This window comes from Zosterops lateralis, assembly GCF_965231275.1.
Source record: "Zosterops lateralis genome assembly, chromosome: 26".
Taxonomy (NCBI): domain Eukaryota; kingdom Metazoa; phylum Chordata; class Aves; order Passeriformes; family Zosteropidae; genus Zosterops; species Zosterops lateralis.
In genome coordinates, this window is record NC_139786.1 from 6,429,088 (window position 1) to 6,450,013 (window position 20,926).

General features: G+C 53.3%; 1 protein-coding gene across 2 annotated transcripts; it reads left to right on the forward strand.

The window, feature by feature from the left end:
* The first annotated feature begins 1,314 nt into the window (after positions 1 to 1,314).
* On the forward strand, positions 1,315 to 17,820 carry KLHDC8A (kelch domain containing 8A). Of its 2 annotated transcripts, XM_083878542.1 has the most exons (7): positions 1,315 to 1,579; positions 5,987 to 6,053; positions 7,417 to 7,817; positions 13,285 to 13,449; positions 14,537 to 14,752; positions 15,700 to 15,801; positions 15,988 to 17,820. In XM_083878542.1, exons 3-7 carry the CDS (start codon positions 7,433 to 7,435, stop codon positions 16,179 to 16,181), a joined length of 1,062 nt encoding a protein of 353 aa, XP_083734668.1. In that variant the 5' UTR covers positions 1,315 to 1,579; positions 5,987 to 6,053; positions 7,417 to 7,432; the 3' UTR covers positions 16,182 to 17,820. The 2 variants fall into 2 exon arrangements, with proteins under 2 accessions (XP_083734668.1, XP_083734669.1); XM_083878543.1 differs by lacking the exon at positions 1,315 to 1,579 and having other exon boundaries at positions 5,788 to 6,053.
* The last annotated feature ends 3,106 nt before the right edge of the window (positions 17,821 to 20,926 follow it).

Here is a 20,926-nt window from a genome sequence, read left to right on the forward strand (position 1 = left end):
TGGGATTTTTCTACCTTGTGAATGGGACTTTTCCCATTCCTGATCACGGTTTTTCCATCTTGGGAATGGGATTTTTCCAGCTCAGAAATGGGATTTTTCCCACTTGAGAACAGGATTTTTCCAGCTCGGGAACAGGGTTTTTCCAGCAGGATCCAAGGATGCTCCTGTGGGATCAGCCCCGAGCTCCATGCAGGTGAGAAAATCTGCATGGGCAGAATTCCCTGGGAATTCCAAGGGTTTCCAGACCTCCAGAACCTCTCCAGGCTGTTCCTGAAGGATTGGGAACATCCAAAGGATCCCTGAGGAGGAGCTGGGTGGGAGATGGATGGGAAGGATCATTCTCTTTGTGGGATTTTTCCACAAAGTTATTCCGCTGCACTTTGAGGAGAAAAAAAAAATGATTTTAACACCTTTGGAGAGAACCAGATCAGGGAAGAAAAATCCTGGGATGAATGGCAGGGTGGGAATGGGTTCCAAAGGGTTCAACATCCCACTGCTCTGAGCTCCTTGTGGGATGCAGGAGCTGCAGGGAGCAGAATTTTGAGCTCTAAATGCAACATCCCAATGATCTGAGCTCCTTGTGGGATGTGGGAGCAGAATTTTTTGAATCAGCTCCAAAGAGTCCAATATCCCACTGCTCCGAGCTCCTTGCAGGATGCAGGAGCAGAATTTTGGGAATGGGCCCAAGGAGGTCCAACATCCTGCTGCTCTGAGCTCCCATGGAATTCAGTAGCAGAATTTTGGGAATCAGCTCTAAAGAGTCCAACATCCCAATCCTCCACGCTCATTTTGGGATTCAGGAGCAGAATTTTGGGAATGGGCTCCAAAAGGTCCAAAATCCCACTGCTCTGAACTCTTTGCAGAGGAGCTGCATGGAGCAGAATTTTGGGAATGAGCTCCAAATGCAACATCCCACTGCTCTGCGCTCCCTGTGGGATGTGGGACCAGAATTTTGGGAATGGGCTGTAAAGAGTCCAACATCCCACTGCTCTGAGCTCCCTGTGGGATTCAGGAGCAGAATTTTGGGGTTCTGCTGCCCCTGCCGCCCTTGCCCTGCCTTTTCCCCCCATTTTGGGGTGACATCCACCCGGGGCCATGCTCATCCCTTCCCGGGGAGTCTCTGTCTCCTCTCAGCTCCTCTTTTCCCGATATTTTTTTGCCCTCCCATCCTCGAGAATTTTGCCGGTGCCGCTTTAGGGCGGGTTGGGAGCAGCGCCGCCGTTCCAGAATATCCTGTGCGAGCGCCGGGAGCCATAAAAGGCTCAGGGATGGATCGGGAACGCCGGGAATTCGCACGCACAGCCCCGAGGAGGAGCCGGGCTGGGGAAAACCCTCCCCGCCCTCAGTGTCCTACATCTTTTTCCGGAGGGGGAACAGCAGCGCCTCTGGATTTACGCGGATTTTTTTGGGTTTGGGGTTGGTTTTTTTCCCTTTCCTCACTGTCTTCCCACGCAGCAATTCCCGGCTCCGGCTGCTCGCAGCCCGGCGGGGAGTGGGAGGAAAAAGGGATGCTCGGAGGATTTGGGAAAATCCGGAGCTTTTCCAGCCGTGCTCCACCTGGCGCGGCGGCTCGGGAGCTGTGAGTATTCCCGAGAACTCCTGGGGAAAGGGAGGAGGGAGGGAATTCCTCACCGGAGGGGATGTTTTTGGGGACCCTGCGTCCTCCCTCTCAGGCTTTTCAGCTTTTCAGGAACAGCCGCGAACAAAGCTCGGAGTTGGCGTTTCCCTTCTAAAGAAATTGGGTGGAGAAAGATGATATTTATTTTTTTTTTCTCCACACTTTCTGTGGAAAAGGATGGGATTTTCCCGTACTTTCCCCACCCCCACCCCCCCAAAAAAAAACCATCCCGAATTTTCAGCCTTTCTCCTCCCAGCATCCCCAATCCCATTTCCCCAGCTTTTCTCCCAGAGCAGGCCCCGCGGGGCTGAGGTTGCTGTGACCTCTCCCAGCTGTGATCCGGCCCGAGCTCTTCCCGTCCCCTCCGCAGCCGAGAGAAAGAGGAAAAGGGGCTCTGGAAACACAACCCCAGAGGCTGCGGGCTCAGAAAAACCTTTCTGTGTTTGGCTGGTGCGGGAAAGGAGCTGTTGAGGCAGAAGGGATGAGGGGAAGGGTTCAGGATCCTGGTGGGAGTTGGGTGGGGAAGGGACCCTTTGCTCGTGCAGGTGGGTCCTTGCCATAAAATAAAATAAAATAAAATAAAATAAAATAAAATAAAATACATTTTTAAAAATTAAAATAAAACATAAAATAAATATAATATAATATAATATAATATAATATAATATAATATAATATAGAAAATATAAAATAAAATAAAATAAAATAAAATAAAATAAAATAAAATAAAATAAAATAAATACTCCTGAGCTCAGCTGTGACGTAAGCTAACCTCACCTTGCTCTGCTGATTTTTCAGCCTGTTCAGGATTTTTAAAAAGCCCATTTGAGCTTTTTCTCCTCTTTCAAAAAAACCGAAGCATCTTTTATCCCTGTCCCGGAGCTGTGACGCCCCTGGCACCCTCCTGCGGGCCAATATTTCCTCCCACAGCCCCTGTCCCTCCCCTGGGCAGCTGCAGGAACTGCCGGAGGAGCTGGAAAAGGTCCCGAGGGATCCGGGATGGGGGAAGGGGGGAAGCTGAGGGGGCCCAGAGCGGCCCCAGCCCCTCCCTCATCCCAAAGGATGCTCGGGAGTGGCACAAATCGAGCTTTTCCTCTGCTGGGCATGATGAAATCTCTTCTAATTCCAATTATTTCCCCTCTTTATGCCGATTTTTATTTTATTTTCTCAGGGTGAGGCAGGGAACCGGTGAGGTTTTGTTGTTGTTATTTTTCAAGCTTTTCCTCTGCTTAGCACGATGAAACCTCTTCTAATTCCAATTATTTCCCCTCTTTTTGCCCTTTCCTATTTTATTTTTTCAGGAAGAGGCAGGGAACCGGTGCGATATTGTTGTTGTTGGTTTTGGAGCTTTTCCTCTTATGGGCACAATGAAATCTTTTCTAATTCCAATGATTTTCCCTCTTTTTGCCCTTTTCTATTTTATTTTTCCAGGAAGAGGCAGGAGACCGGTGAGGTTTTGTTATTATTGTTGTTGCTTTTGGAGCTTTTCCTCTACTCGGCACAATGAAATTTCTTCTAATTCAAATGATTTCCCCTCTTTTTGCCCTTTCTTATTTTATTTTCTCAGGTAGAGGCAGGGAACTGGTGAGGTTTTGCTGCTGTTGTTGTTGTTTTTCCGGGTGTTGTTACTATGGCGAGCGAAAGGAGCCGGGGAGAGGTCAGGAATTCCCGGCTGACAATTCCAAGCCTGTTCCTTTCATTCCCAGCTGCCGGGCTTGGAGCAAAAGCACCAAAACCGGGGTTTTTTTCCCAGCTCCTTTTCCCTTGGGGCACGGGAGAAAGGAAAAATCCCTTTTTTCCCTCCAAGTTTCCCCGGTGGATTCCTCTGTCCCACCCACCGAGGAGCAGCCGAGAGTGTTTGACCTGCTCCTGGTGGGGATGGGATTTTTGGGACTGTGAGGATCGTCCTGGGTTTGTCCCATTCCCAAATGGGAGGGGATTTGGGTTGCTGGCCCTTGGAATTTTGGCTGTGGAGCAGAAAAACTTCCAAATTTTTGGAATTTGTAGAGAAGAGGGAAAGGAAGGGAAGGGAAGGGAAGGGAAGGGAAGGGAAGGGAAGGGAAGGGAAGGGAAGGGAAGGGAAGGGAAGGGAAGGGAAGGGAAGGGAAGGGAAGGGAAGGGAAGGGAAGGGAAGGGAAGGGAAGGGAAGGGAAGGGAAGGGAAGGGAAGGGAAGGGAAGGGAAGGGAAGGGAAGGGAAGGGAAGGGAAGGGAAGGGAAGGGAAGGGAAGGGAAGGGAAGGGAAGGGAAGGGAAGGGAAGGGAAGGGAAGGGAAGGGAAGGGAAGGGAAGGGAAGGGAAGGGGCTGCCAAGCTCTGACATCTCCCCCTGTTCACCCACGAATCCCTTGGAATCCCACCCGCCTGGCTCTGATAAATCCCAAATCATTGCAGCTCCATAAATGCCAGGAATGGTCCAAATTATTGCAGGTCCATGAATCCAGGGCCTCTCCAAAATGAGGAATAGAGGGAATAATACCTAGGGAGAGGCCCCGCTGTCCCCTGGAGCATCTCTGGAAGTGCTGCAGGGCAGCCCCTGCCCCATCCAAGCTCCAAATCCACTTGGAGAACACCCCGGAGGGTTTCTTAAATCAAGGAATTTTATCCTGTGGGGATAAGGACTGGAGTGGGCTGGGCGATTTCCCTCCCTTTGGATTTCCAATGTCAATTATTCTGGGATGGTGAAGCGATAATTTCCCGTGCTCGGGAGGGGACTGTGACCTCAGGAGGCCCTGCCAGCTCCCAGCTCGGCACTGGTGACAGTGCCACTTCCCGGTGACATCCAGGTGACTCTGGAAAGCCGGAGGCGTGGAATTCAGGAATTCAGCCTGACCTTGATTTCCTTTAAATAGCACCGGGGGAAAGAGGAGCAGATTCCTTGTGTGCCAAGGCAGCTGAATTCAGGCAGAGCTTTGCATTCCAGCCGAATTCCTGCTCTGCTGTTCCCATGCAGGACCTGCCTGGAGAAATCCTCATCCCTCTCTAAGCACTCTCTGCATGCTGGGATGTTGAAAATTATTTTTTAGGCCATTTTAGGCAATTATTTCTGAACTTTGGATGGAGGAACAGCCAGGTTCTGCTGTTGGGATGTCGAAAATTAATTTTTAGGCCATTTCAGGGAATTATTTCTGTGCTTTGGATGGAGGAATAGTCTGGCCCCAGCCAGGTTCTGCTGTTGGGATGTCGAAAATTAATTTTTAGGCCATTTCAGGCAATTATTCCTGAGCTTTGGACAGAGGAATGGCCTGGCCCCAGCCAGGTTCTGCTGTTGGGATGTCGAAAATTAATTTTTAGGCCATTTCAGGCAATTATTCCTGAGCTTTGGACAGAGGAATGGCCTGGCCCCAGCCAGGTTCTGCTGCTGGAGTGGTGCTGGTTGTTTCTCATTCCAGCACTTGGGATTTGAAGGGCAGACAATGATCTTCTGGATGTCTGGACACAAATTCAGCTTTGCTAATTAGCTGGCCCAGGCTGAGTTTGTCCACTAAAATTCACCAGGAAAGGCAATAAATCATTGGCGGGAGCAGAGTCCCAGAGCTGCCAGGGCACAAAGCCCGGAGCTGCTCAGGGAGGGCAGAGCAGGATCTGGGCTGGTGCTCGCCCTTTTTTCCTGGGATTCTGGCAGGGTGGGGAGCGCGGCTCGATGTGCTGCTGCTGCTGCTGTTTATCGTGGCTTTGTGCTCCTTTATCCTGCCGGGAATTTCTGGGAATTGCACTGGGAATTGTGGATGGGCCCATCCAGGCCAGGTCCTGCTGCTGGAGGGAGGGTGGCAGCCCGAGCAGGATTGATCAGTTCATTTATTAACTGATAAATTATCTTTATTAGTGACATAAATTATGCTTAGGGCGTTCCTGAAAATTTATTTGGGAAGATCAATAAAAATAAACAGCCCCTGCTCAGAATAATCGGATTTTCTGGACTGGGACGGGAAGGGATTTCCCTTCCAAAGGCCAGCGCTGCTTTCGTCCCTCTCCCTTCGCCCTCTCGCGCTAATTAGGCTCATCTGCATCCCGCTAATGATATCCGGGGAGAGGATACGGAGCAAAACCAGCGGGTTTCCAGCCCTGTGCCCTTGAGATCCCTCCGGGCTCCCGGGCTGGGATGGGAGAGCTGGGGGTTCACAATTCCTCATGGTGAGGGTGTGAGGAGGATCAGGAGGAGGAATCCAGTGGGTCAGAGAAGGAAACATTCACCTTCAGGCAGGAAAACAGGCGTGGAAGGAGCAGAGACTCCGGGTTTGAATGTCACCCGGGGGCGGGGGAAGCAGCAGAACAAACTGACTCCAACCTTCTCGCCTGGTTTTGTTTATTTCTTTTTCCTCCTTTTTAAATTTTTTTCCCCACCTCTTTTTGTTTTGTTTTATATTTTTAGGCTGGGTGTCTGCGTGAGCTGCTGAGGCGGCTCTGGAGCCGCAGGATTGATGGAGAGGAGCTGAAAGGTACCGGCGGTGCTGCTCGGGGGAGGCGGTGACACAGGGGACAGGGGACAGTGAGGGGGTGGCCTGGGGGTGGCGGTGACACAGGGGGCTGGTGACAGTGGGAAGGGTGACCTGAGGGTGACAGTGGCACAGTGACAGTGAGAGGGGCGGCCTGGGGATGGTTGTGACACAGGGGACAGTAGGACAGCACTGGAGGGTGATGCTGACATAGGGGACTGGTGACAGTGGGAGTGACAAAGGGGACAGTGGGTGGGCAGCTCTGGAGGTGGCGGTGACACAGGGGACAGCAGTGGGAGAGGTGCCCTGGGGGTGGCGGTGACAAAGGGGACAATAGGAGGGCAGCTTTGGAGGTGGTGGTGACACAGGAGACTGGTGACAGTGGGAGGGGTGCCCTGGGGGTGACAATGACATAGGGGACAGTGGGAGGGCAGCGCTGGGGGGTGATGGTGACACAGGGGACAGGGGGAAGGGTGCCCTGTGGGTGGTGGTGACACAGGGGGCTGGTGACAGTGGGAGGGGTGACCTGAGGATGGTGATGACACAGGGGACAGGGGACAGTGTGGGGGCAGTTCTGAGGGTGGCAGTAACACAGGTGACAGTGGGAGGGGTGCCCTGGGGGCGATGGTGACACAGGGGGCACTGCAGGGGTGCCCTGGGGGTGGCAGTGACGCAGGAGACTGGTGACAGTGGGAAGGGTAACCTGGGGGTGGCAGTGACACAGGGGACAGTAGAAGGCCAGCCCTGGAGGTGGTGGTGGCACAGTGGACAAGTGGCAGTGACAGGAGCATCCTGGGCGTGACAGTGACATAGGGGACAGTGGAGGGGGGCAGCTCTGGTCCTGCTCTGATCCTGGCAGGGTGAGGTTTGCACTCTGGGATTTTCTCTCAGTCCAGGGAGGACATTTTGGGGGCTGGAGCGTGTCCAGGGAAGGGAGCGGAGCTGGGGAAGGGTCTGGAGAGTCCTGAGAGAGCTGGGGAAGGGTCTGGAGAGTCCTAAAGGAGCTGGGAAAGGGTCTGGAGAATCCTGAGGGAGCTGGGAAGGGGCTCAGCCTGGAGAAAAGGAGGCTCAAGGGGAATTTCTGGCTCTGCACAACTCCCTGACAGGAGGGGACAGCCGGGGGGGATTTGGGATCTTATCCCAGGGAGCAGGGACAGGAGGAGAGGGAACGGCCTCAGGCTGGGCCTGGGGAGGCTCAGGTTGGAATTTCAGCAGGAATTTCCTCACTGAAAGGCTCAGAAGGAGCTTCCCATGAAAGTCTGGAGGCATCCAAAGAATTCCTGGACACCTCAGGGCGATCAGATACATCTCGCCTGACCCCATAAGACTTTTCCACCCTCACTAATCCCATAACCCTTTCCCCCAGGACCAACCCTTCCTGAATGCCCACCATGGACCTGCCCAGCACCAAAGACTTCCAGTGGAAATCCTTGGCCCCCCTGCCCAGCCGCAGGGTGTACTCCACACTGGTGGAGGCGGGCGGGCAGGTCTTCGCTGTGGGCGGCTGTGACGACAATGGCGTCCCTGTGGACTCCTTCGAGGTCTACTCGCCCGAGGCTGACCGCTGGGCAGAGCTGCCCCCCATGCCCACGGCCAGGGCCGGTGTGGCCGTCACGGTGCTGGGCAAGAGGATCATGGTGGTGGGCGGCGTGGGCGCGGGACAGCTGCCGCTGAAGGTGGTGGAGATGTTCCACATGGACGAGGGGCGCTGGAGGAAGCGCAGCTCGCTGCGGGAGGCGGCCATGGGCATCTCGGTGACCGCCAAAGGCAAGGACGGGGTGGGTGGGTTGGTGGTGGGTGGAGGGGGGGGGAAATGGGGCCACTGGATAACTCCCAGGTTTAAGTTTTCTTTCTGCCCGAGATTCCAAGGCTGGTGGTTCGAGGGGGTCCAAGGGAGTGTTTTTCCCTCTCTGACCTCTGAAGGTTTTGAGTCAGCGTGAGAATGATGTGGAGTCTCAAGGCCTTGGTTTTCTTGGTTTCTCGCGTTGTTTATTACTTCTTATTTCACAAGTTCTTTGTGTCCAGCCAAGGTGTTCACAGCGGCTCGGACACGATGGGACTCCCCCCACGATGGGAGGTGACTCTGCTTTTATACAAATAACTACCTACGCATTATTTATCATTTCATACCAATGCCTATCACCTGTACTAGAAAGGTCATCTCTACTCTGACCCAATCCTGTCAAACTACCTTGTGCACACGTCACTGCAGCAAATGGATGCCAAGGGAGAAGGACTCAGGGTTCCACCCTAATTCCTCCATCTTGTCCCCTTGCACCTTGTCCTGGGTTGTAGTGTAGGATGTACACAAAGTATTTATTCTATCACCATCTTCACGAACTGTTGAAACCAAGTGGGGCAGTGCTCTAGTGTTGGGCTGTCTTCTGCTCATGGCCCATCAATGCCTTGCCCAGGACTCACAGGGAACTCCCTCCAGGAGCTCTCTCTGTTTAATGGGCCATCAAGGAGCCACTGCACGACTCCTCATCCCATTGGGAGATGCTCCGCCCAGGGGGAGGAGCCAAGCATTCCCACCTGGAGAGAATCTGGGATTTGGGACAGGACAAGCAGCCCTGACCCACTGGATTCCCAGAGGACCAGAGCTACCAGACCTTTCTACAGGATCACTGCTTCAGGAAGACCATCTCATCTGGACTGCTTCCACTATCCTGCTCAGGTTTGTGTTCTGACTCTGTCAGTGGTCCTTTGTGTTATTGCATTTATTTTATTTTATTTTTACCTTTTTACCTTTTTTCTTATTAAATTATATTTCTGACTTGGAGCCTCTCACTCGTTTTGCTTTCAAACCACGACACACCTATATTCTAAAAATCCCAAAACTACCTGGTGATTAACTACACCCCTGTCTGTCACACCTTTGTGACTTGTAACTCCTCTCTGTGTTGGAAGTTTTCCTCATGGACCAAAATCAAAGCCTGTGTCCTCCTGGGCTCTGTGCCAGCAAACCCCCCTGCACAGACCCCAGAACCTCTTTCTCAGGTCCCAGGCCTCTCTACTGAGGTCTGTGACCTTCCAGGACGCCCAGAGGAATGCCCTGGACTCCGACAGATAACTGAATTAATATGAGTTGGGGAAGATGAGACAGGAAAAGGTTACAGATATGATTGCCTGGCAAGAGATAGTGAAAATATAAAGCCTGTGAGTGAAATAGAAATGAAAGCTGAGCTTTGAGATGTGATCATGGCAGGCAGGAAGTGATTAACTGGGAGATGGGTTGAGTGATAACAAAGTGTCGTGGTTTGAAAGCAAAATGAGTGAGAGGCTCCAAGTCAGAAATACAATCTAATAAGAAGAAAGGTAAAAAGGTAAAATAAAATAAAATAAATGCAATAATACAAAAGACCACTGACAGAGTCAGAACACAACCTGAGCAGGGTGGTGAGAGCAGGTGAGGAGCCCTTCCTGAAGCAGTGATCCTGTAGAAAGCTCTGGGAGCTCTGGTCCTCTGGGAATCCAGTGGCTCAGGGCTGCTTGTCCTGTCCCAAATCCCAGATTCTCTCCAGGTGGGAATGCTTGGCTCCTCCCCCTGGGCATTGGGAGCATCTCCCAATGGGATGAGGAGTCGTGCAGTGGCTCCTTGATGGCCCATTAAACAGAGAGAGCTCCTGAAGGGAGTTCCCTGTGAGTCCTGGGCAAGGCATTGATGGGCCATGAGCAGAAGAGCCCAAAGGAGGGGCCTGGGAAAACACTGCCCCACCTGGTTCCAACAGCTCATGGAGATGGTGATAGAATAAATACTTTGTGCACATCCTACACTGCAACCCAGGACACAAAGGGACACCAAGGGACCCGAGGGTGTCGCCCCCACCAAGGTATCTGGGAAAAATATAAAATGTGTGAGTGAAATAGAAATGAAAGCTGAGCTTTGAGATGTGATCATGGCAAGTGGGAAGATGGTGATGAGCTGGAGATGGGTTGAGTGATAACAAAGGGACACCAAGGGACCCAAGGGTCCCCCAAGGGTAGCCCCTACCGAGGTATCCAGGAAAAGGTAGATAAGGCAGAAGCCTTTAGAGTTTAGAATACAGAGTGATATGGTGATAGAGTAGTTCTCATGGGCTGTGTGCAAAGTCTGTAGGTTTTGTATCTCGGGCAGGTTGGTAAATCACTGTAAATCAGAATATTCAACACAAAAGGAGATAGAATGGATTGTAACAAGGACCTTGCTCTCTTACCTCGCCTACCTCTCTTACCCCTGCCACCTCTCTTACCTCTCTCACCTCATACCCTCTCTCTCTCCCCATCTCTCTTTGTGGTTTCCCTCCAGCCCAGGCTGGTGACTGAAGGCCAGGCCCCTTTACCCACAACCCTGCAATAAAACCAGCTGTTCTCAGTGTGTCTCAGGTCAGCAGAGTTCCCTCTCCCTGCCGTCCAAGGATGATCCTACAAATATGGTTTTAACAGAAGCTGTTTATCACTAGGCGGACACGGAAAATCCCTACTGACCCCTCAGATTGTGAGATGAGAAAGAAGACAGTTTATTTGGGTTTAGGGTTTAAATAGGGTTTGGACTTTGATCAGTGATTGGGGAACGAGGTTGACACCTCTCCGACCCCGCTGGTCAAACCGGAAGTCCATCAATTTGTCCTTCCCCCTGGAAAGGAATGTATGATTTACAAAACATCAGCCTTTGTTTATGTCACAAGCGTGAGAACTCCAGTACAGAAATGTAAAAACATCAGAAGGCTGAAAACGCAGGGCAACAGCTGTTTATTGTTTTCATCACATTCTAGATATAGATTTTAGGTCTGCTGTCCACCTGGGGCATCTCTGGGTTGGCCGAGCTGCTTCTCCCTGAGGCAGGCACATCCTCCAGGACATCCAACTGCTCAATGTCCATCCTCACCTTGTGCTTCCCCTATCCAGGGTTTGCATTTTTTGTGGACAGTTTCTCAGGCTCTCTTCTTATTTCTGGTCCTGTTGTTTTCTCAGTAACTTTGATGAATTCCTGAGAGCTGTAACAACAAAACTACAGGTGGTTTGATAATATTACTCAGCACCAGTTTGGCTGGTGCACCAGAATGGCCTGTGTTTGACAGACACACCGCTACAGGTTGGTCTCTTGGTTTTGGGAAAGAGGGGCCTTGTCTGCAGGAGGCAGGAGCCTCCCCTGAGAAATGGAAAATATAAAATATAACGGTTTCAATGCGGGGATATTGCGGGAACTTGTAGACTTGATAGTTTTTGAGCCTGAGAATTGCTGAGCTCTTCTCAAAGGAAAATTTTCAACAGTTTTTCTTCTTCCCAAAACAACCTTGTTTTGGGAAAGGCTGACCTGGAACAGAGACTGGGCAGAGCTAAGAGAATTATATTAAAAGGCCTTTAGGACACACCTTGTGCAGGACAAGAGCCTGACCAGAGCTACACCCAAGGTGGACCCAAAATGGTCACAAAATGGACAAACAGTCATGAGGTCTCACACTTTGATAAGTTTTGGTCTATTTCCATATTGGGGTTTAATTGTCCAGTTACAGGCACAGGTTGTGAGGTCCCATCCTGCCTGTTCCTCCCTTCAGTCCACTCTTGTTTGTGCTTTCGGGCCTGAAAGTTGTCCTTGGTCCTCAACAGGAAAAGGATTTGTTTTGTGTCCCTGCTCTGTGCAGAGCTGAGTGACACTGACTGTGAGCTCAGAGCTGCACCCCTGGGCCCTACAGAACCTGAAATACACAAAAGTTAAACTTAAGGCATCACTAACAAGAAAAGAAAACCCTGACAGAGTCAGAACACGACCTGACCCCCCGTTGTTCAGGGTGTTGGTGTCAGTCCAAATAAACCCTCCTGCAGTGCCAGATGTGGCTCTGGTGGAGCAGAGATGATCCTGTAGAAGGGCCCAGTGGTGCTGAGCTGGGTCTGGTCTCCCTCTGGGAATCCAGAGCAAACAGGCTGTGCTGGAGTTCTGAATGCCAGGTTTGATCCAGGTGGGAATTCCGGGCTCCTCCCCCTGGGTGGAGCATCTCCCCGTGGGCTGATGGAATTGTCTCAGCCCTGCAGTGAGCCTGGATGGGCCATGGGCAGCAGAGATCCCCTGGGGGGAGGATAAAAGTCCTGGAAGGGATAAAGAACTCAGCCGCAGCTGGTTTAACAGCTGGTAATAGAATTTATACTTTTGTTTACACCTTGGATTGCAACCTAAAGGCAGAGGGACCTGCCAGGGCCATAGGAGTGAGGATTTGGGGATCCGGTTGATAAATTGGTGATTCAAGCTTGGCCTTGATGAGCTTGGAGGTTTTTTTCCCCAACTTTGATTCTGTGCTCAGGCACGAAATCTCTCCGGGCAACAGTCCGGGGTTGATTTGTTCCTCTCCAAAACATCTCCTGTGCTTTCAGAAGTTGGGCCTCGTGCATTTGTCACCTCCCACCCCTCTGAGATGTTCCACAGGAGGTTGGGAGAGCACACAGAGCCACCCCCAGGATTGTCACCAGCCCTGGAGCTCTCTCTGCTGCTCCTTGGGGGTGTTTTTGGATGGCTCCAAGCTCCAGGGGCTCAAATCCAAATTTCTTGAGTGTTTACAGCAAATTCTGGTCCTCGAGTGGATTTTTTTGCAGGGGTGGGAGATGTCTGCTGCTTTTCTATTGCAGTTTTGTGGGATTTTTTTTGCAGGGAATGGGGATGGATTTCTGGTTCTTTTCTATAACAATGAGGGACATTTCTGGTCCTTTCCCATCACAGTTTTGTGGGATATTTTTTTTTGCCTGGAATGGATTTCTGATGTTTTCCTATAATAATGAGGAGGATTTCTGCTGCTTTCCCATCACAGTTTTGTGGAGAATTTTTTTTTTTGCAGGTGATGGGGATGGATTTCTGATGTTTTCCTATAATAATGAGGGACATTTCTGGTCCTTTCCCACCTCAATTTTGGGGGATTTTTTTTTTTTTTGCAGGGGGGTGGGGATGAATGTCTGATGTTTTGCTATAACAATGAGGAACATTTCTGGTCCTTTCCCATCACAGGTTTTTTTTGGGTGGGTTTTTTTTTGTTTGTTTGTTTGTTTGTTTGTTGTTTTTTGGTGTTTTTTTGGTTTTGTTTTTGTTTTGTTTGCAGGGATTTCTGGTGCTTTCCTACAATAATGAGGAGGGTTTCTGCTGCTTTCCTATCACAGTTTTGTGGGATTATTTTTTATTTTCAGAGGATGGGCGGGATGGATTTCTGGTGTTTTCCTACAATAACTTTGTGGGATTTGTGGGGTTTTTGGGTTTTTTTGCCCTTTCCAGATCACAGGGTGTACGCAGCGGGTGGGATGGGCTCGGACCTGCGGCCCCACAACTTCCTGCAGCACTATGATGTGCTTAAGGACATCTGGGTGTCCCTGGCTGCCATGCCCACCCCCCGATACGCCGCCACCTCCATCCTCAGGGGCACCAAGATCTACGTGCTGGGTGAGGACCAGCCCTGCCTCCTCCTCCTCCTCCTCCTCCTCTTCTTCTTCCTCCTCCTCTTCAGCCTTCTTCTCTCTCCTCCTCGTCTTCTGTCTCCTTCCTTCTCCTTCTTTCTTCACTATTTTTCCTCATTCTCATTCTCCTTTCTTTTTCTTCCTTTTTCTTCCTTTCTCTTCCTTTTTCTTATTTTCTCTTCCTTTCTCTCCCTTTCTCTTCCTTCTCTTCTATTTTTCTTTTTTCTTCCTTTTTCTTCCTTTTTTCTTCCCTCTTCTTAATTTTTGTTCTTTTTTTCCCCCATCCTTCTTTCTTGTTCCTCCTTCTTCCTTCTCCTTCTTTTTTCTTCTTTCTTCTCTTTCTCATCCTCCTTCTCTTCCTCCTTGCCTGACAATGGGATAACTTGGACCCCTGGCAGTGGGATAATTAGGATTCCTGGCACTGGGATAACTGGGATCCCTGGCACTGGGGTAATTGGGATCCTGGCACTGGGGTAATTGGGATCCTGGCACTGGGGTAATTGGGATCCCTGGCACTGGGACAATTGGGATCTCTGGCAGTGGGATAATTCAGATCCCTGGCAGTGGGATAATTCAGATCCCTGGCACTGGGATAATTGGGATCCTGGCACTGGGACAATTGGGATCCCTGGCACTGGGATAATTCAGATCCCTGGCACTGGGATAATTGGGGTCCCTGGCAGTGGGATAATTTGGATCCCTGGCAGTGGGATAATTGGGATCCTGGCACTGGGATAATTCAGATCCCTGGCAGTGGGAGCAGCAGCTGCTCCAGCTCTCCTGCTCTCGGCAGCCAGGCTAGGGCTCTCTGGATCCCAGCTCACGGGAATTCCTCTCATCATCCCAAGCCTGATCCCAGCTCTGCTCTGAGTTTTTCCAGATTAAACCAGTGCATTTCAACCCCCTGTCTGTGCCAGCACCGCAGGGAGGGGGAAAAGATTGGAAAATTCACCTTTTTCCTGCCATGAAACAGAGAAAAGGAGCACATAGAGGTGAAAAATCCCATTTCAGTCCGGGGGTGGAGAGCTGAGTCTCCTCCTGTCCCTGAGCCGGAATTCCCTCTCCTTTTCCAGGGGGGAGGCAATCCAAGTACGCCGTCAATGCCTTCGAGGTGTTCGACACGGAGACCCGGTCATGGAGCAAGTTCCCCAGCATTCCCAACAAAAGGGCCTTCTCCAGCTTCGTGCCCACCGAGGAGAAGCTCTTCAGCCTCGGGGGGCTGCGCCAGGGCCGCCTCTACCGCCAGCCCAAGTTCATGAGGACCGTGGATGTCTTCGACCTCGAGCAAGGTGGGAGCCGGGACAGCCCCGGCCCCTCCGGAGGGGTTTGGGGACACAGGGAGGGATTTGGGGTTTGGGGACACACAGGGTGGGGTTTGGAGACACAGGGAGGGATTTGGGGTTTGGGGACACACAGGGTGGGGTTTGGGGACACAGGGAGGGGTTTGGGGACACGGAGGGCTTTGGGGTTTGGGATTTGGGGACACAGAGAGAGGTTTGGGGTTTGGGGACAAAAAGAGCTGGGTTTCTGACACAGGGCTGGGCCTGGGGACACAGAGCCCTAGCCCTGGCCCTTCCAAGGGACTGGGGGACACAGGGCTGGGTTGCTGTTTGGGGACACACAGGGCTAGGTTTGGGGTTTGAGACACCCAGCGCAGGGTTGGGAGCACACAGGGTTGGGCTTGGGGACACACGGGGCTGGGCTTGGGGCACACAGGGCTGGATTTGGGGTTTGGGGACACAGGGCTGGGTTTGAGGGCACATAGGGTTAGGTTTGGGGACAAAAAGGGCTGGGTTTGGGGACACACAGGGCTGGATTTGGGGTTTGGGGACAAAAAGGGCTGGGTTTGGGGACACACAGGGCTGGATTTGGGGTTTGGGGACAAAAAGGGCTGGGTTTGGGGACACACAGGGCTGGATTTGGGGCTTGGAGCACACAGGGCTGGGTTTGGGGCTCTGTCATCCTTGCAAAGGCAGAGCTCCCACCTGCTGCTGCCTTGAGCTCAGCTTAGAGGACAATTTCCAGCCAGGATTAACAAGTGGAATGGGAAAACCTCAATCCTGAAGCAGCTGCATCCAACAGTGCACTGGGGACAAACCCAACCCACTCCATGGGGTTTTATCACCCCAAGGAGCAGCAGCCACACTGCCCTGCCACGAGCCAGGGGCTCAGAGGGGATGACACTTTTCCAGGAGTGGGTGATCCCACAAACCCCAGCCTGTCCTGTCCTTCCCAGGTGGGTGGATGAAGATGGAGCGCTCCTGTTACCTGAAGAAAAGGCGAGCAGACTTCGTGGCCGGCTACCTGCGGGGCAGAGTTGTCGTGGCCGGGGGCCTGGGTGAGCCTCAGGGGCTGTGGGAACCCTTTAAAAAGGGGTGGGAATTGTTGTCATCCCAGAAAAGGGAGAAATTCCCATCCTGGCTGGTGGGAGCGAGCAGGGAAAACAAATCATGGGATACAGAGCAGCCTAGAGATGCTCGATGGTGCTTCCCAAGTCATCCAGCGCCTCCTTTCGTGCTTCCAGGGAATCAGCCCACCGTGCTGGAGTCGGCAGAGGCTTTCCACCCCGAGAAGAACAAGTGGGAGAGCCTCCCCCCCATGCCCACCCCGCGCTGTGCCTGCTCCAGCATCGCCCTGCGGGACTGTCTGCTGGCCGTGGGCGGCGTCAGCCAGGGGCTCAGCACGGCCGTGGAGGCCCTGTGCCTGTCTGATTCCTGATTGGAATTCTCCTGGATGAGGATCCCACCTGGAATGGTCCCTGTGCCTGTCTGATTCCTGACTGGAGTTCACCTGGAGGAGGATCTCACCTGGAATGGTCTGTGTGCCTGTCTGATTCCTGATTCTACCTGGAATTCACCTGGAGGAGGATCCCACCTGGGACAGATCTGTGTGTCTGTCTGATTCCTAATCCAAGCCCACCTGGAGGAGGATCCTGCCTGGAACAGTCCGTGTGTTTCTGATTCCTGATTGGAACTCACCTGGATGAAGATCCTGCCTGGAATGCGTCCTTTTGTCTCTGATTTCTGATCCGAGCCCACCTGCAGGAGGATCCCACCTGTCCCTGGCTGTCCCCAGCAGTGGCATTGGGGACAGTGCTGGCAGTGCCCAGGAGCACCATTCAGCTGCTATAGGAGCCTGGCAGCTCATCCAAAACCACATCCAGGGATTCTGGTGCCTCCTTGCCTGGCATTGCTGTTGTATCCCCACGAGGAACCCCCACACTGGCCAGGGGTTGTCATTGTCACAGCTCCATGGGGACACTGAGCTGCAGGAACTGCTCTCCACGTCTCATGCCTGCAGAAAGAGCTCCGGAGATCCCTGTGTGGGAATTGTGTCCCTGCAGCCATCCCAGCCCCAGGTGACAGCCTGGAAGGTGTTGGGACTCTCCAGAGGGGTCAGTGATGGCTCAGGGGGACAGTGCTGGTGTCCTCCTCCATCCTGGGATCTGCGAGTGCTTCCCTATGGATTTTCTCCCAAAGGGAGCTCCAGACCTGCAGCCGGATCCAGGCCCCGTTCTCTGCCTTCACAGCGAGGCTTTTCCCGCAATCCCGCGGCAATTCCTCGGGATTCCAGCAGGAGCTGGAGCCGGAGGGTGAATTCCCAAGGGGCTGCTCTGGCTCTTTCCTGGTGGCACAGGACAGGCACAGCAGGTGTCAAGTGGAGGTGGCCTCAACCTGCAGTTTTCCAAGGTTTTTTTTAGCTGCTTTGGTGATTTGGGATCTTCACTGGGGAAAAAGGAGCAATCCAGGACTGTTTGATCACCCCAGGGATGGGCGGTGACTTTGATGATGCAGAAGTGACCCTGCTGCTCCTCCCGGGTTCTGTTCCCCTCGGGCAGTTTTTGGGAGCAGCTGTCTGAACTGTTGGGATGCAATTCCAGCTTGGAGCACTTGTCCCATTAAAAAGTGTCTTTGGGAAAGCTCCTCCTCGGGGCCCGGCCTGTGCCAGGGGTGTGATGGTGTGTAAATGTGGCAGACAGGGCAGGCTGGGATCATGGAATCCTGGAATGGTTTGGGTTGGAAGGGACCAGACAGATCCAAACCCCAGCCGTGGGCAGGGACACCTTCCCCTATCCCAGGCTGCTCCAAACCCTGTCCAGCCTGGCCTTGGGCACTGCCAGGGATGTGACCCCACGGCTGCTTCACTCCCAAGGTGTCACATCCCTTCTTTAACACGCTCCCTGGCCTTGGGAAGGGGGTCCTGCTGTCCCTGCGGTGTTCCCACGGTGTCCCCACTCTGCTGGCTGCTCCCGTCGCCACAGAGCTCTGAGGACACCGTGTGGAGCTCCGAGGACGCCGTGAGGAGCTCCAAGGATGCCATTCAGAGCTCTGAGGATGCCGTGAGGAGCTCCAAGGATGTCGTTTGGAGCTCTGAGGACGCCGTGAGGAGTTCCGAGGATCCCATTCGGAGCTCTGAGGATGCCATTTGGAGCTCCGAGGACCCCGTGCGGTCGCCGCGGACATGGCGGGGATGGAGCGAGCGGCGGTCGGGATCCGTCTCCTTCTCCCCGTCGTTCCAGCTGGGATCCCCCCAATCCCGAGTTCTGGAATGACGGGGGAGAGGCAGGAGGGGAACAGGAGGGGAAATGAAGGGGAAGAGCAACTTTCCCTTCCAGCCCAAACCCTTTGAGCCGCCTCCGCACCGAGCCCGGCTGTCCTGAGGAATTCCCCTTTGTCCTTAAGGAGCCTTTCCCAGCTCTTTTTCTCCCGATTCCCGGGCCCCGCTCCGCGCCTGGCCGAGCTCCGGGCTCGGGGCTTTGTTCAGCTGGAGCAGGGGGAGGAGGGATCCTTTGTGTGGCTGCAGCACAGCCGGAGCCTGATCCTTCTCTTTCCGCCTCCAGCAATCCTGGAGGGCTGGACACAGCAGCGCCCCGGGAATGAACCCGCGGGAGGATTTACTGGAGAGGTGACAACGACACGATCAGAGCTGGGAGTGTCCCGAGCTCTCAGGAGCAGCTCTGAGGGAAAAGCAGCTCCAGGTCTCTCCCTCTGGATGAACCCCAAGCTCCCAACGGGATTCCTGGGACATCCCTGGAGCTGCCGCCGGCTCGGGGGTGGATTTTCCCCGCGATGGAGCCGAGCAGAATCCAGAGGGTGAGGGCGGCATCCACCTCCCTCAGGCTGAGCCTCGATCCTGCCCTTCCCCGGGATGCTCCTGCTGGGAAATGGGATCCTGCAGGACACAACCTCCCGGGTTCTGTCACGGCGGGGCTGTCCCCGCCCTCCGGGTGACCCGAGCCGAGTTTTGGGTGGGTCAGGGCTGTGCCTGCAGGACGTTTTTGGGTTGTTCAAGCGCTTTTGGGTGGTTTGTTTTGGGCTGGGCGTGCCCCAGGTCTCTTCCCGGAGCTCTGAACAGCAGGTGGCATTCCCGGGCCGAGCTGCGGCTGGAGCGGCACCTCCGGAGCCCTCCCGCCGTCCTGGGCTGCCCCGGCCGGGGGGCGCTGGACCAGGGCGGCTCTAAAATCCCATTTCAGGTGGTGCAAGGTCCAACAAATATTTTGGATGTTGCGTGTCTCCTCCAGCATTTTATTCCTGTGGAAAGACATCCCCGTGGAGCCCGAACACCTCCCAGGAGCTGGGACAGAGCTGGATTTGGGACCAAAGAGTTCCTGATGGTGCTGCCCAGTGCCAGCCCAGGAAATGTCCTCGGGGCTGGGTCTCATGAGTCCTGCAGTGAATCCCTCGGGATGAGGGAGCTCCTTTCCCTCATCAGTGTTGGGACTGTCACAAACCAGGTCCTCCTGTCCCTGGGGGGCTGCAGGAAGCCCTGGGTGAGTCCCTGTGCCCCAGGCAGCCCCCGCACCCTCCGTGCCTGCCCCGCTCCCTGAGCGCCTTTATCCCGACCCAGCCGAGCCTTTGGAGTTTCCCAGCGACAAAGAAATCCCAGAGCGGCCCCGGCCGTGTCCTCGCCTGAACTCCCACACTCGGAGTTCCTGAGAGGCTTTTCAGCCCCCGTGGCTGCCCCGACACAGAGGCTGAGGGCTGAGCTGGCCCTGCTGCCAAAAATCCCCGTTTATTGTCCCCGAGCAGGCTCTGTCTGCACAAACAGGAAACTTCCTCCAGGAAGGAACCCATTTGGGAGCAGAAAGTTGGGATTCAGGACAGAGAATTCAAGATTTGGGCGCCAAAATTGGAGATTTGGGGGATGAAATTCATGATTTCATATTTCAGGATTAACCCTAACCTAACCCTAACCCAACCCTAACCCCTAACCCCAATCCCAACCCTAACACTAACTCCAACCCTAACACTAACCCCTAACCCAACCCTAACCCTAACCCCTTGGCAATTTGGGAATTCACAGGTGAAATTTAGGATTTGGGAGCAGAAATTTGGGGTTCAGGACCCAGAATTCAAGATTTGGGAGACAAAAATGGGGATTTGGGCGCTGAAATTCATGATTTGGTATTTTGGGATTAACTCTAACACTAACCAACCCTAACCCCTAACCCTAACCCCTAACTCTAACCCAACCCTAACCTTAACCCCTAATCCTAACCCCTTGGCAATTTGGGAATTGACAGGTGAAGTTTAGGATTTGGGAGCAGAAATTTGGAATTCAGGACCCAGAATTCAAGACTTGGGAGCCAAAATTTTATTCCTGTGGAAAGAGCTTCCAAAGAATCCTCTAGCGGAGCAGAAATGATTCCTGCACCTTGCCACGGGCCCTGGACACGCAGCTGGGCTGGCCCTGCCTGTTGAGGGATGATATTTTTGGGGGGTCAGTGCTGTTTTTTGGGGTCAGCTCTGCCCCTTTGGGGGTGACAATTCCCAAAAGGAGCCCAGCTCCTGTGGGGTTGTGTGAGAGCTGTTCCAGCTCCGGCAGGGAATTCCGCTCTGGGAGAGCTGAGAGCTCCAGGAAGCACCTCTGTCCCTGCCATCCTCATCCCTGGGATGTCCCCAGCCCTGGGGGGCCACCAGCAGTGCAGTCACCCCCAGCTTTTTCCTGTTCCTGTGGTGTCAGCACTGGAGCGGATGTGCAGTCACCATCCTGAGACAGACATAGACACTTCCTGCTCACAAAATAAAAGCTCCAGCTTCTTTTTATGAAGGGGAATTTTGCTTATTTTTCCTGTAAATGCCTCAAGGTTTCTGCAGCCCCACGTGATGTGACACCCCCAGGACCCGGGAGGGTGACAGGGACAGCTGGGGGGGTGGATTTGGGGTAAAGGGAGCCTTGGAGGAGTGGTGTGATGGGAAAATTAGTAGGGATGGATCCGTGGATAAATGGATGAATAAGGGATGGATGGAGGAAGGGATGGAGGAATGGATGGATGGAGGAATGGATGGATGGATGGACGGACGGACGGACGGATGGATGGATGAACGGACGGACGGATGGACGGAGGGATGGATAGATGGATGGACGGATGGATGGAACCCCCAACTGCACTCCTGGGCTCCGGGGTGGCCTCTGCTGCTCCCATCATCTGTGAAAGGCCACAAATGACTTTTCCAAAGGCT

Excerpts from the sequence above, each read along its gene's own strand:
- KLHDC8A (XM_083878542.1), top strand. The coding sequence starts at position 7,433 with ATGCCCACCATGGACCTGCCCAGCACCAAAGACTTCCAGTGGAAATCC. Across the intron at positions 14,753-15,699 it reads TGTCTTCGACCTCGAGCAAG|GTGGGTGGATGAAGATGGAG; the intron begins GTGGGAGCCGGG and ends TGTCCTTCCCAG. Across the intron at positions 15,802-15,987 it reads TGTCGTGGCCGGGGGCCTGG|GGAATCAGCCCACCGTGCTG; the intron begins GTGAGCCTCAGG and ends TCGTGCTTCCAG.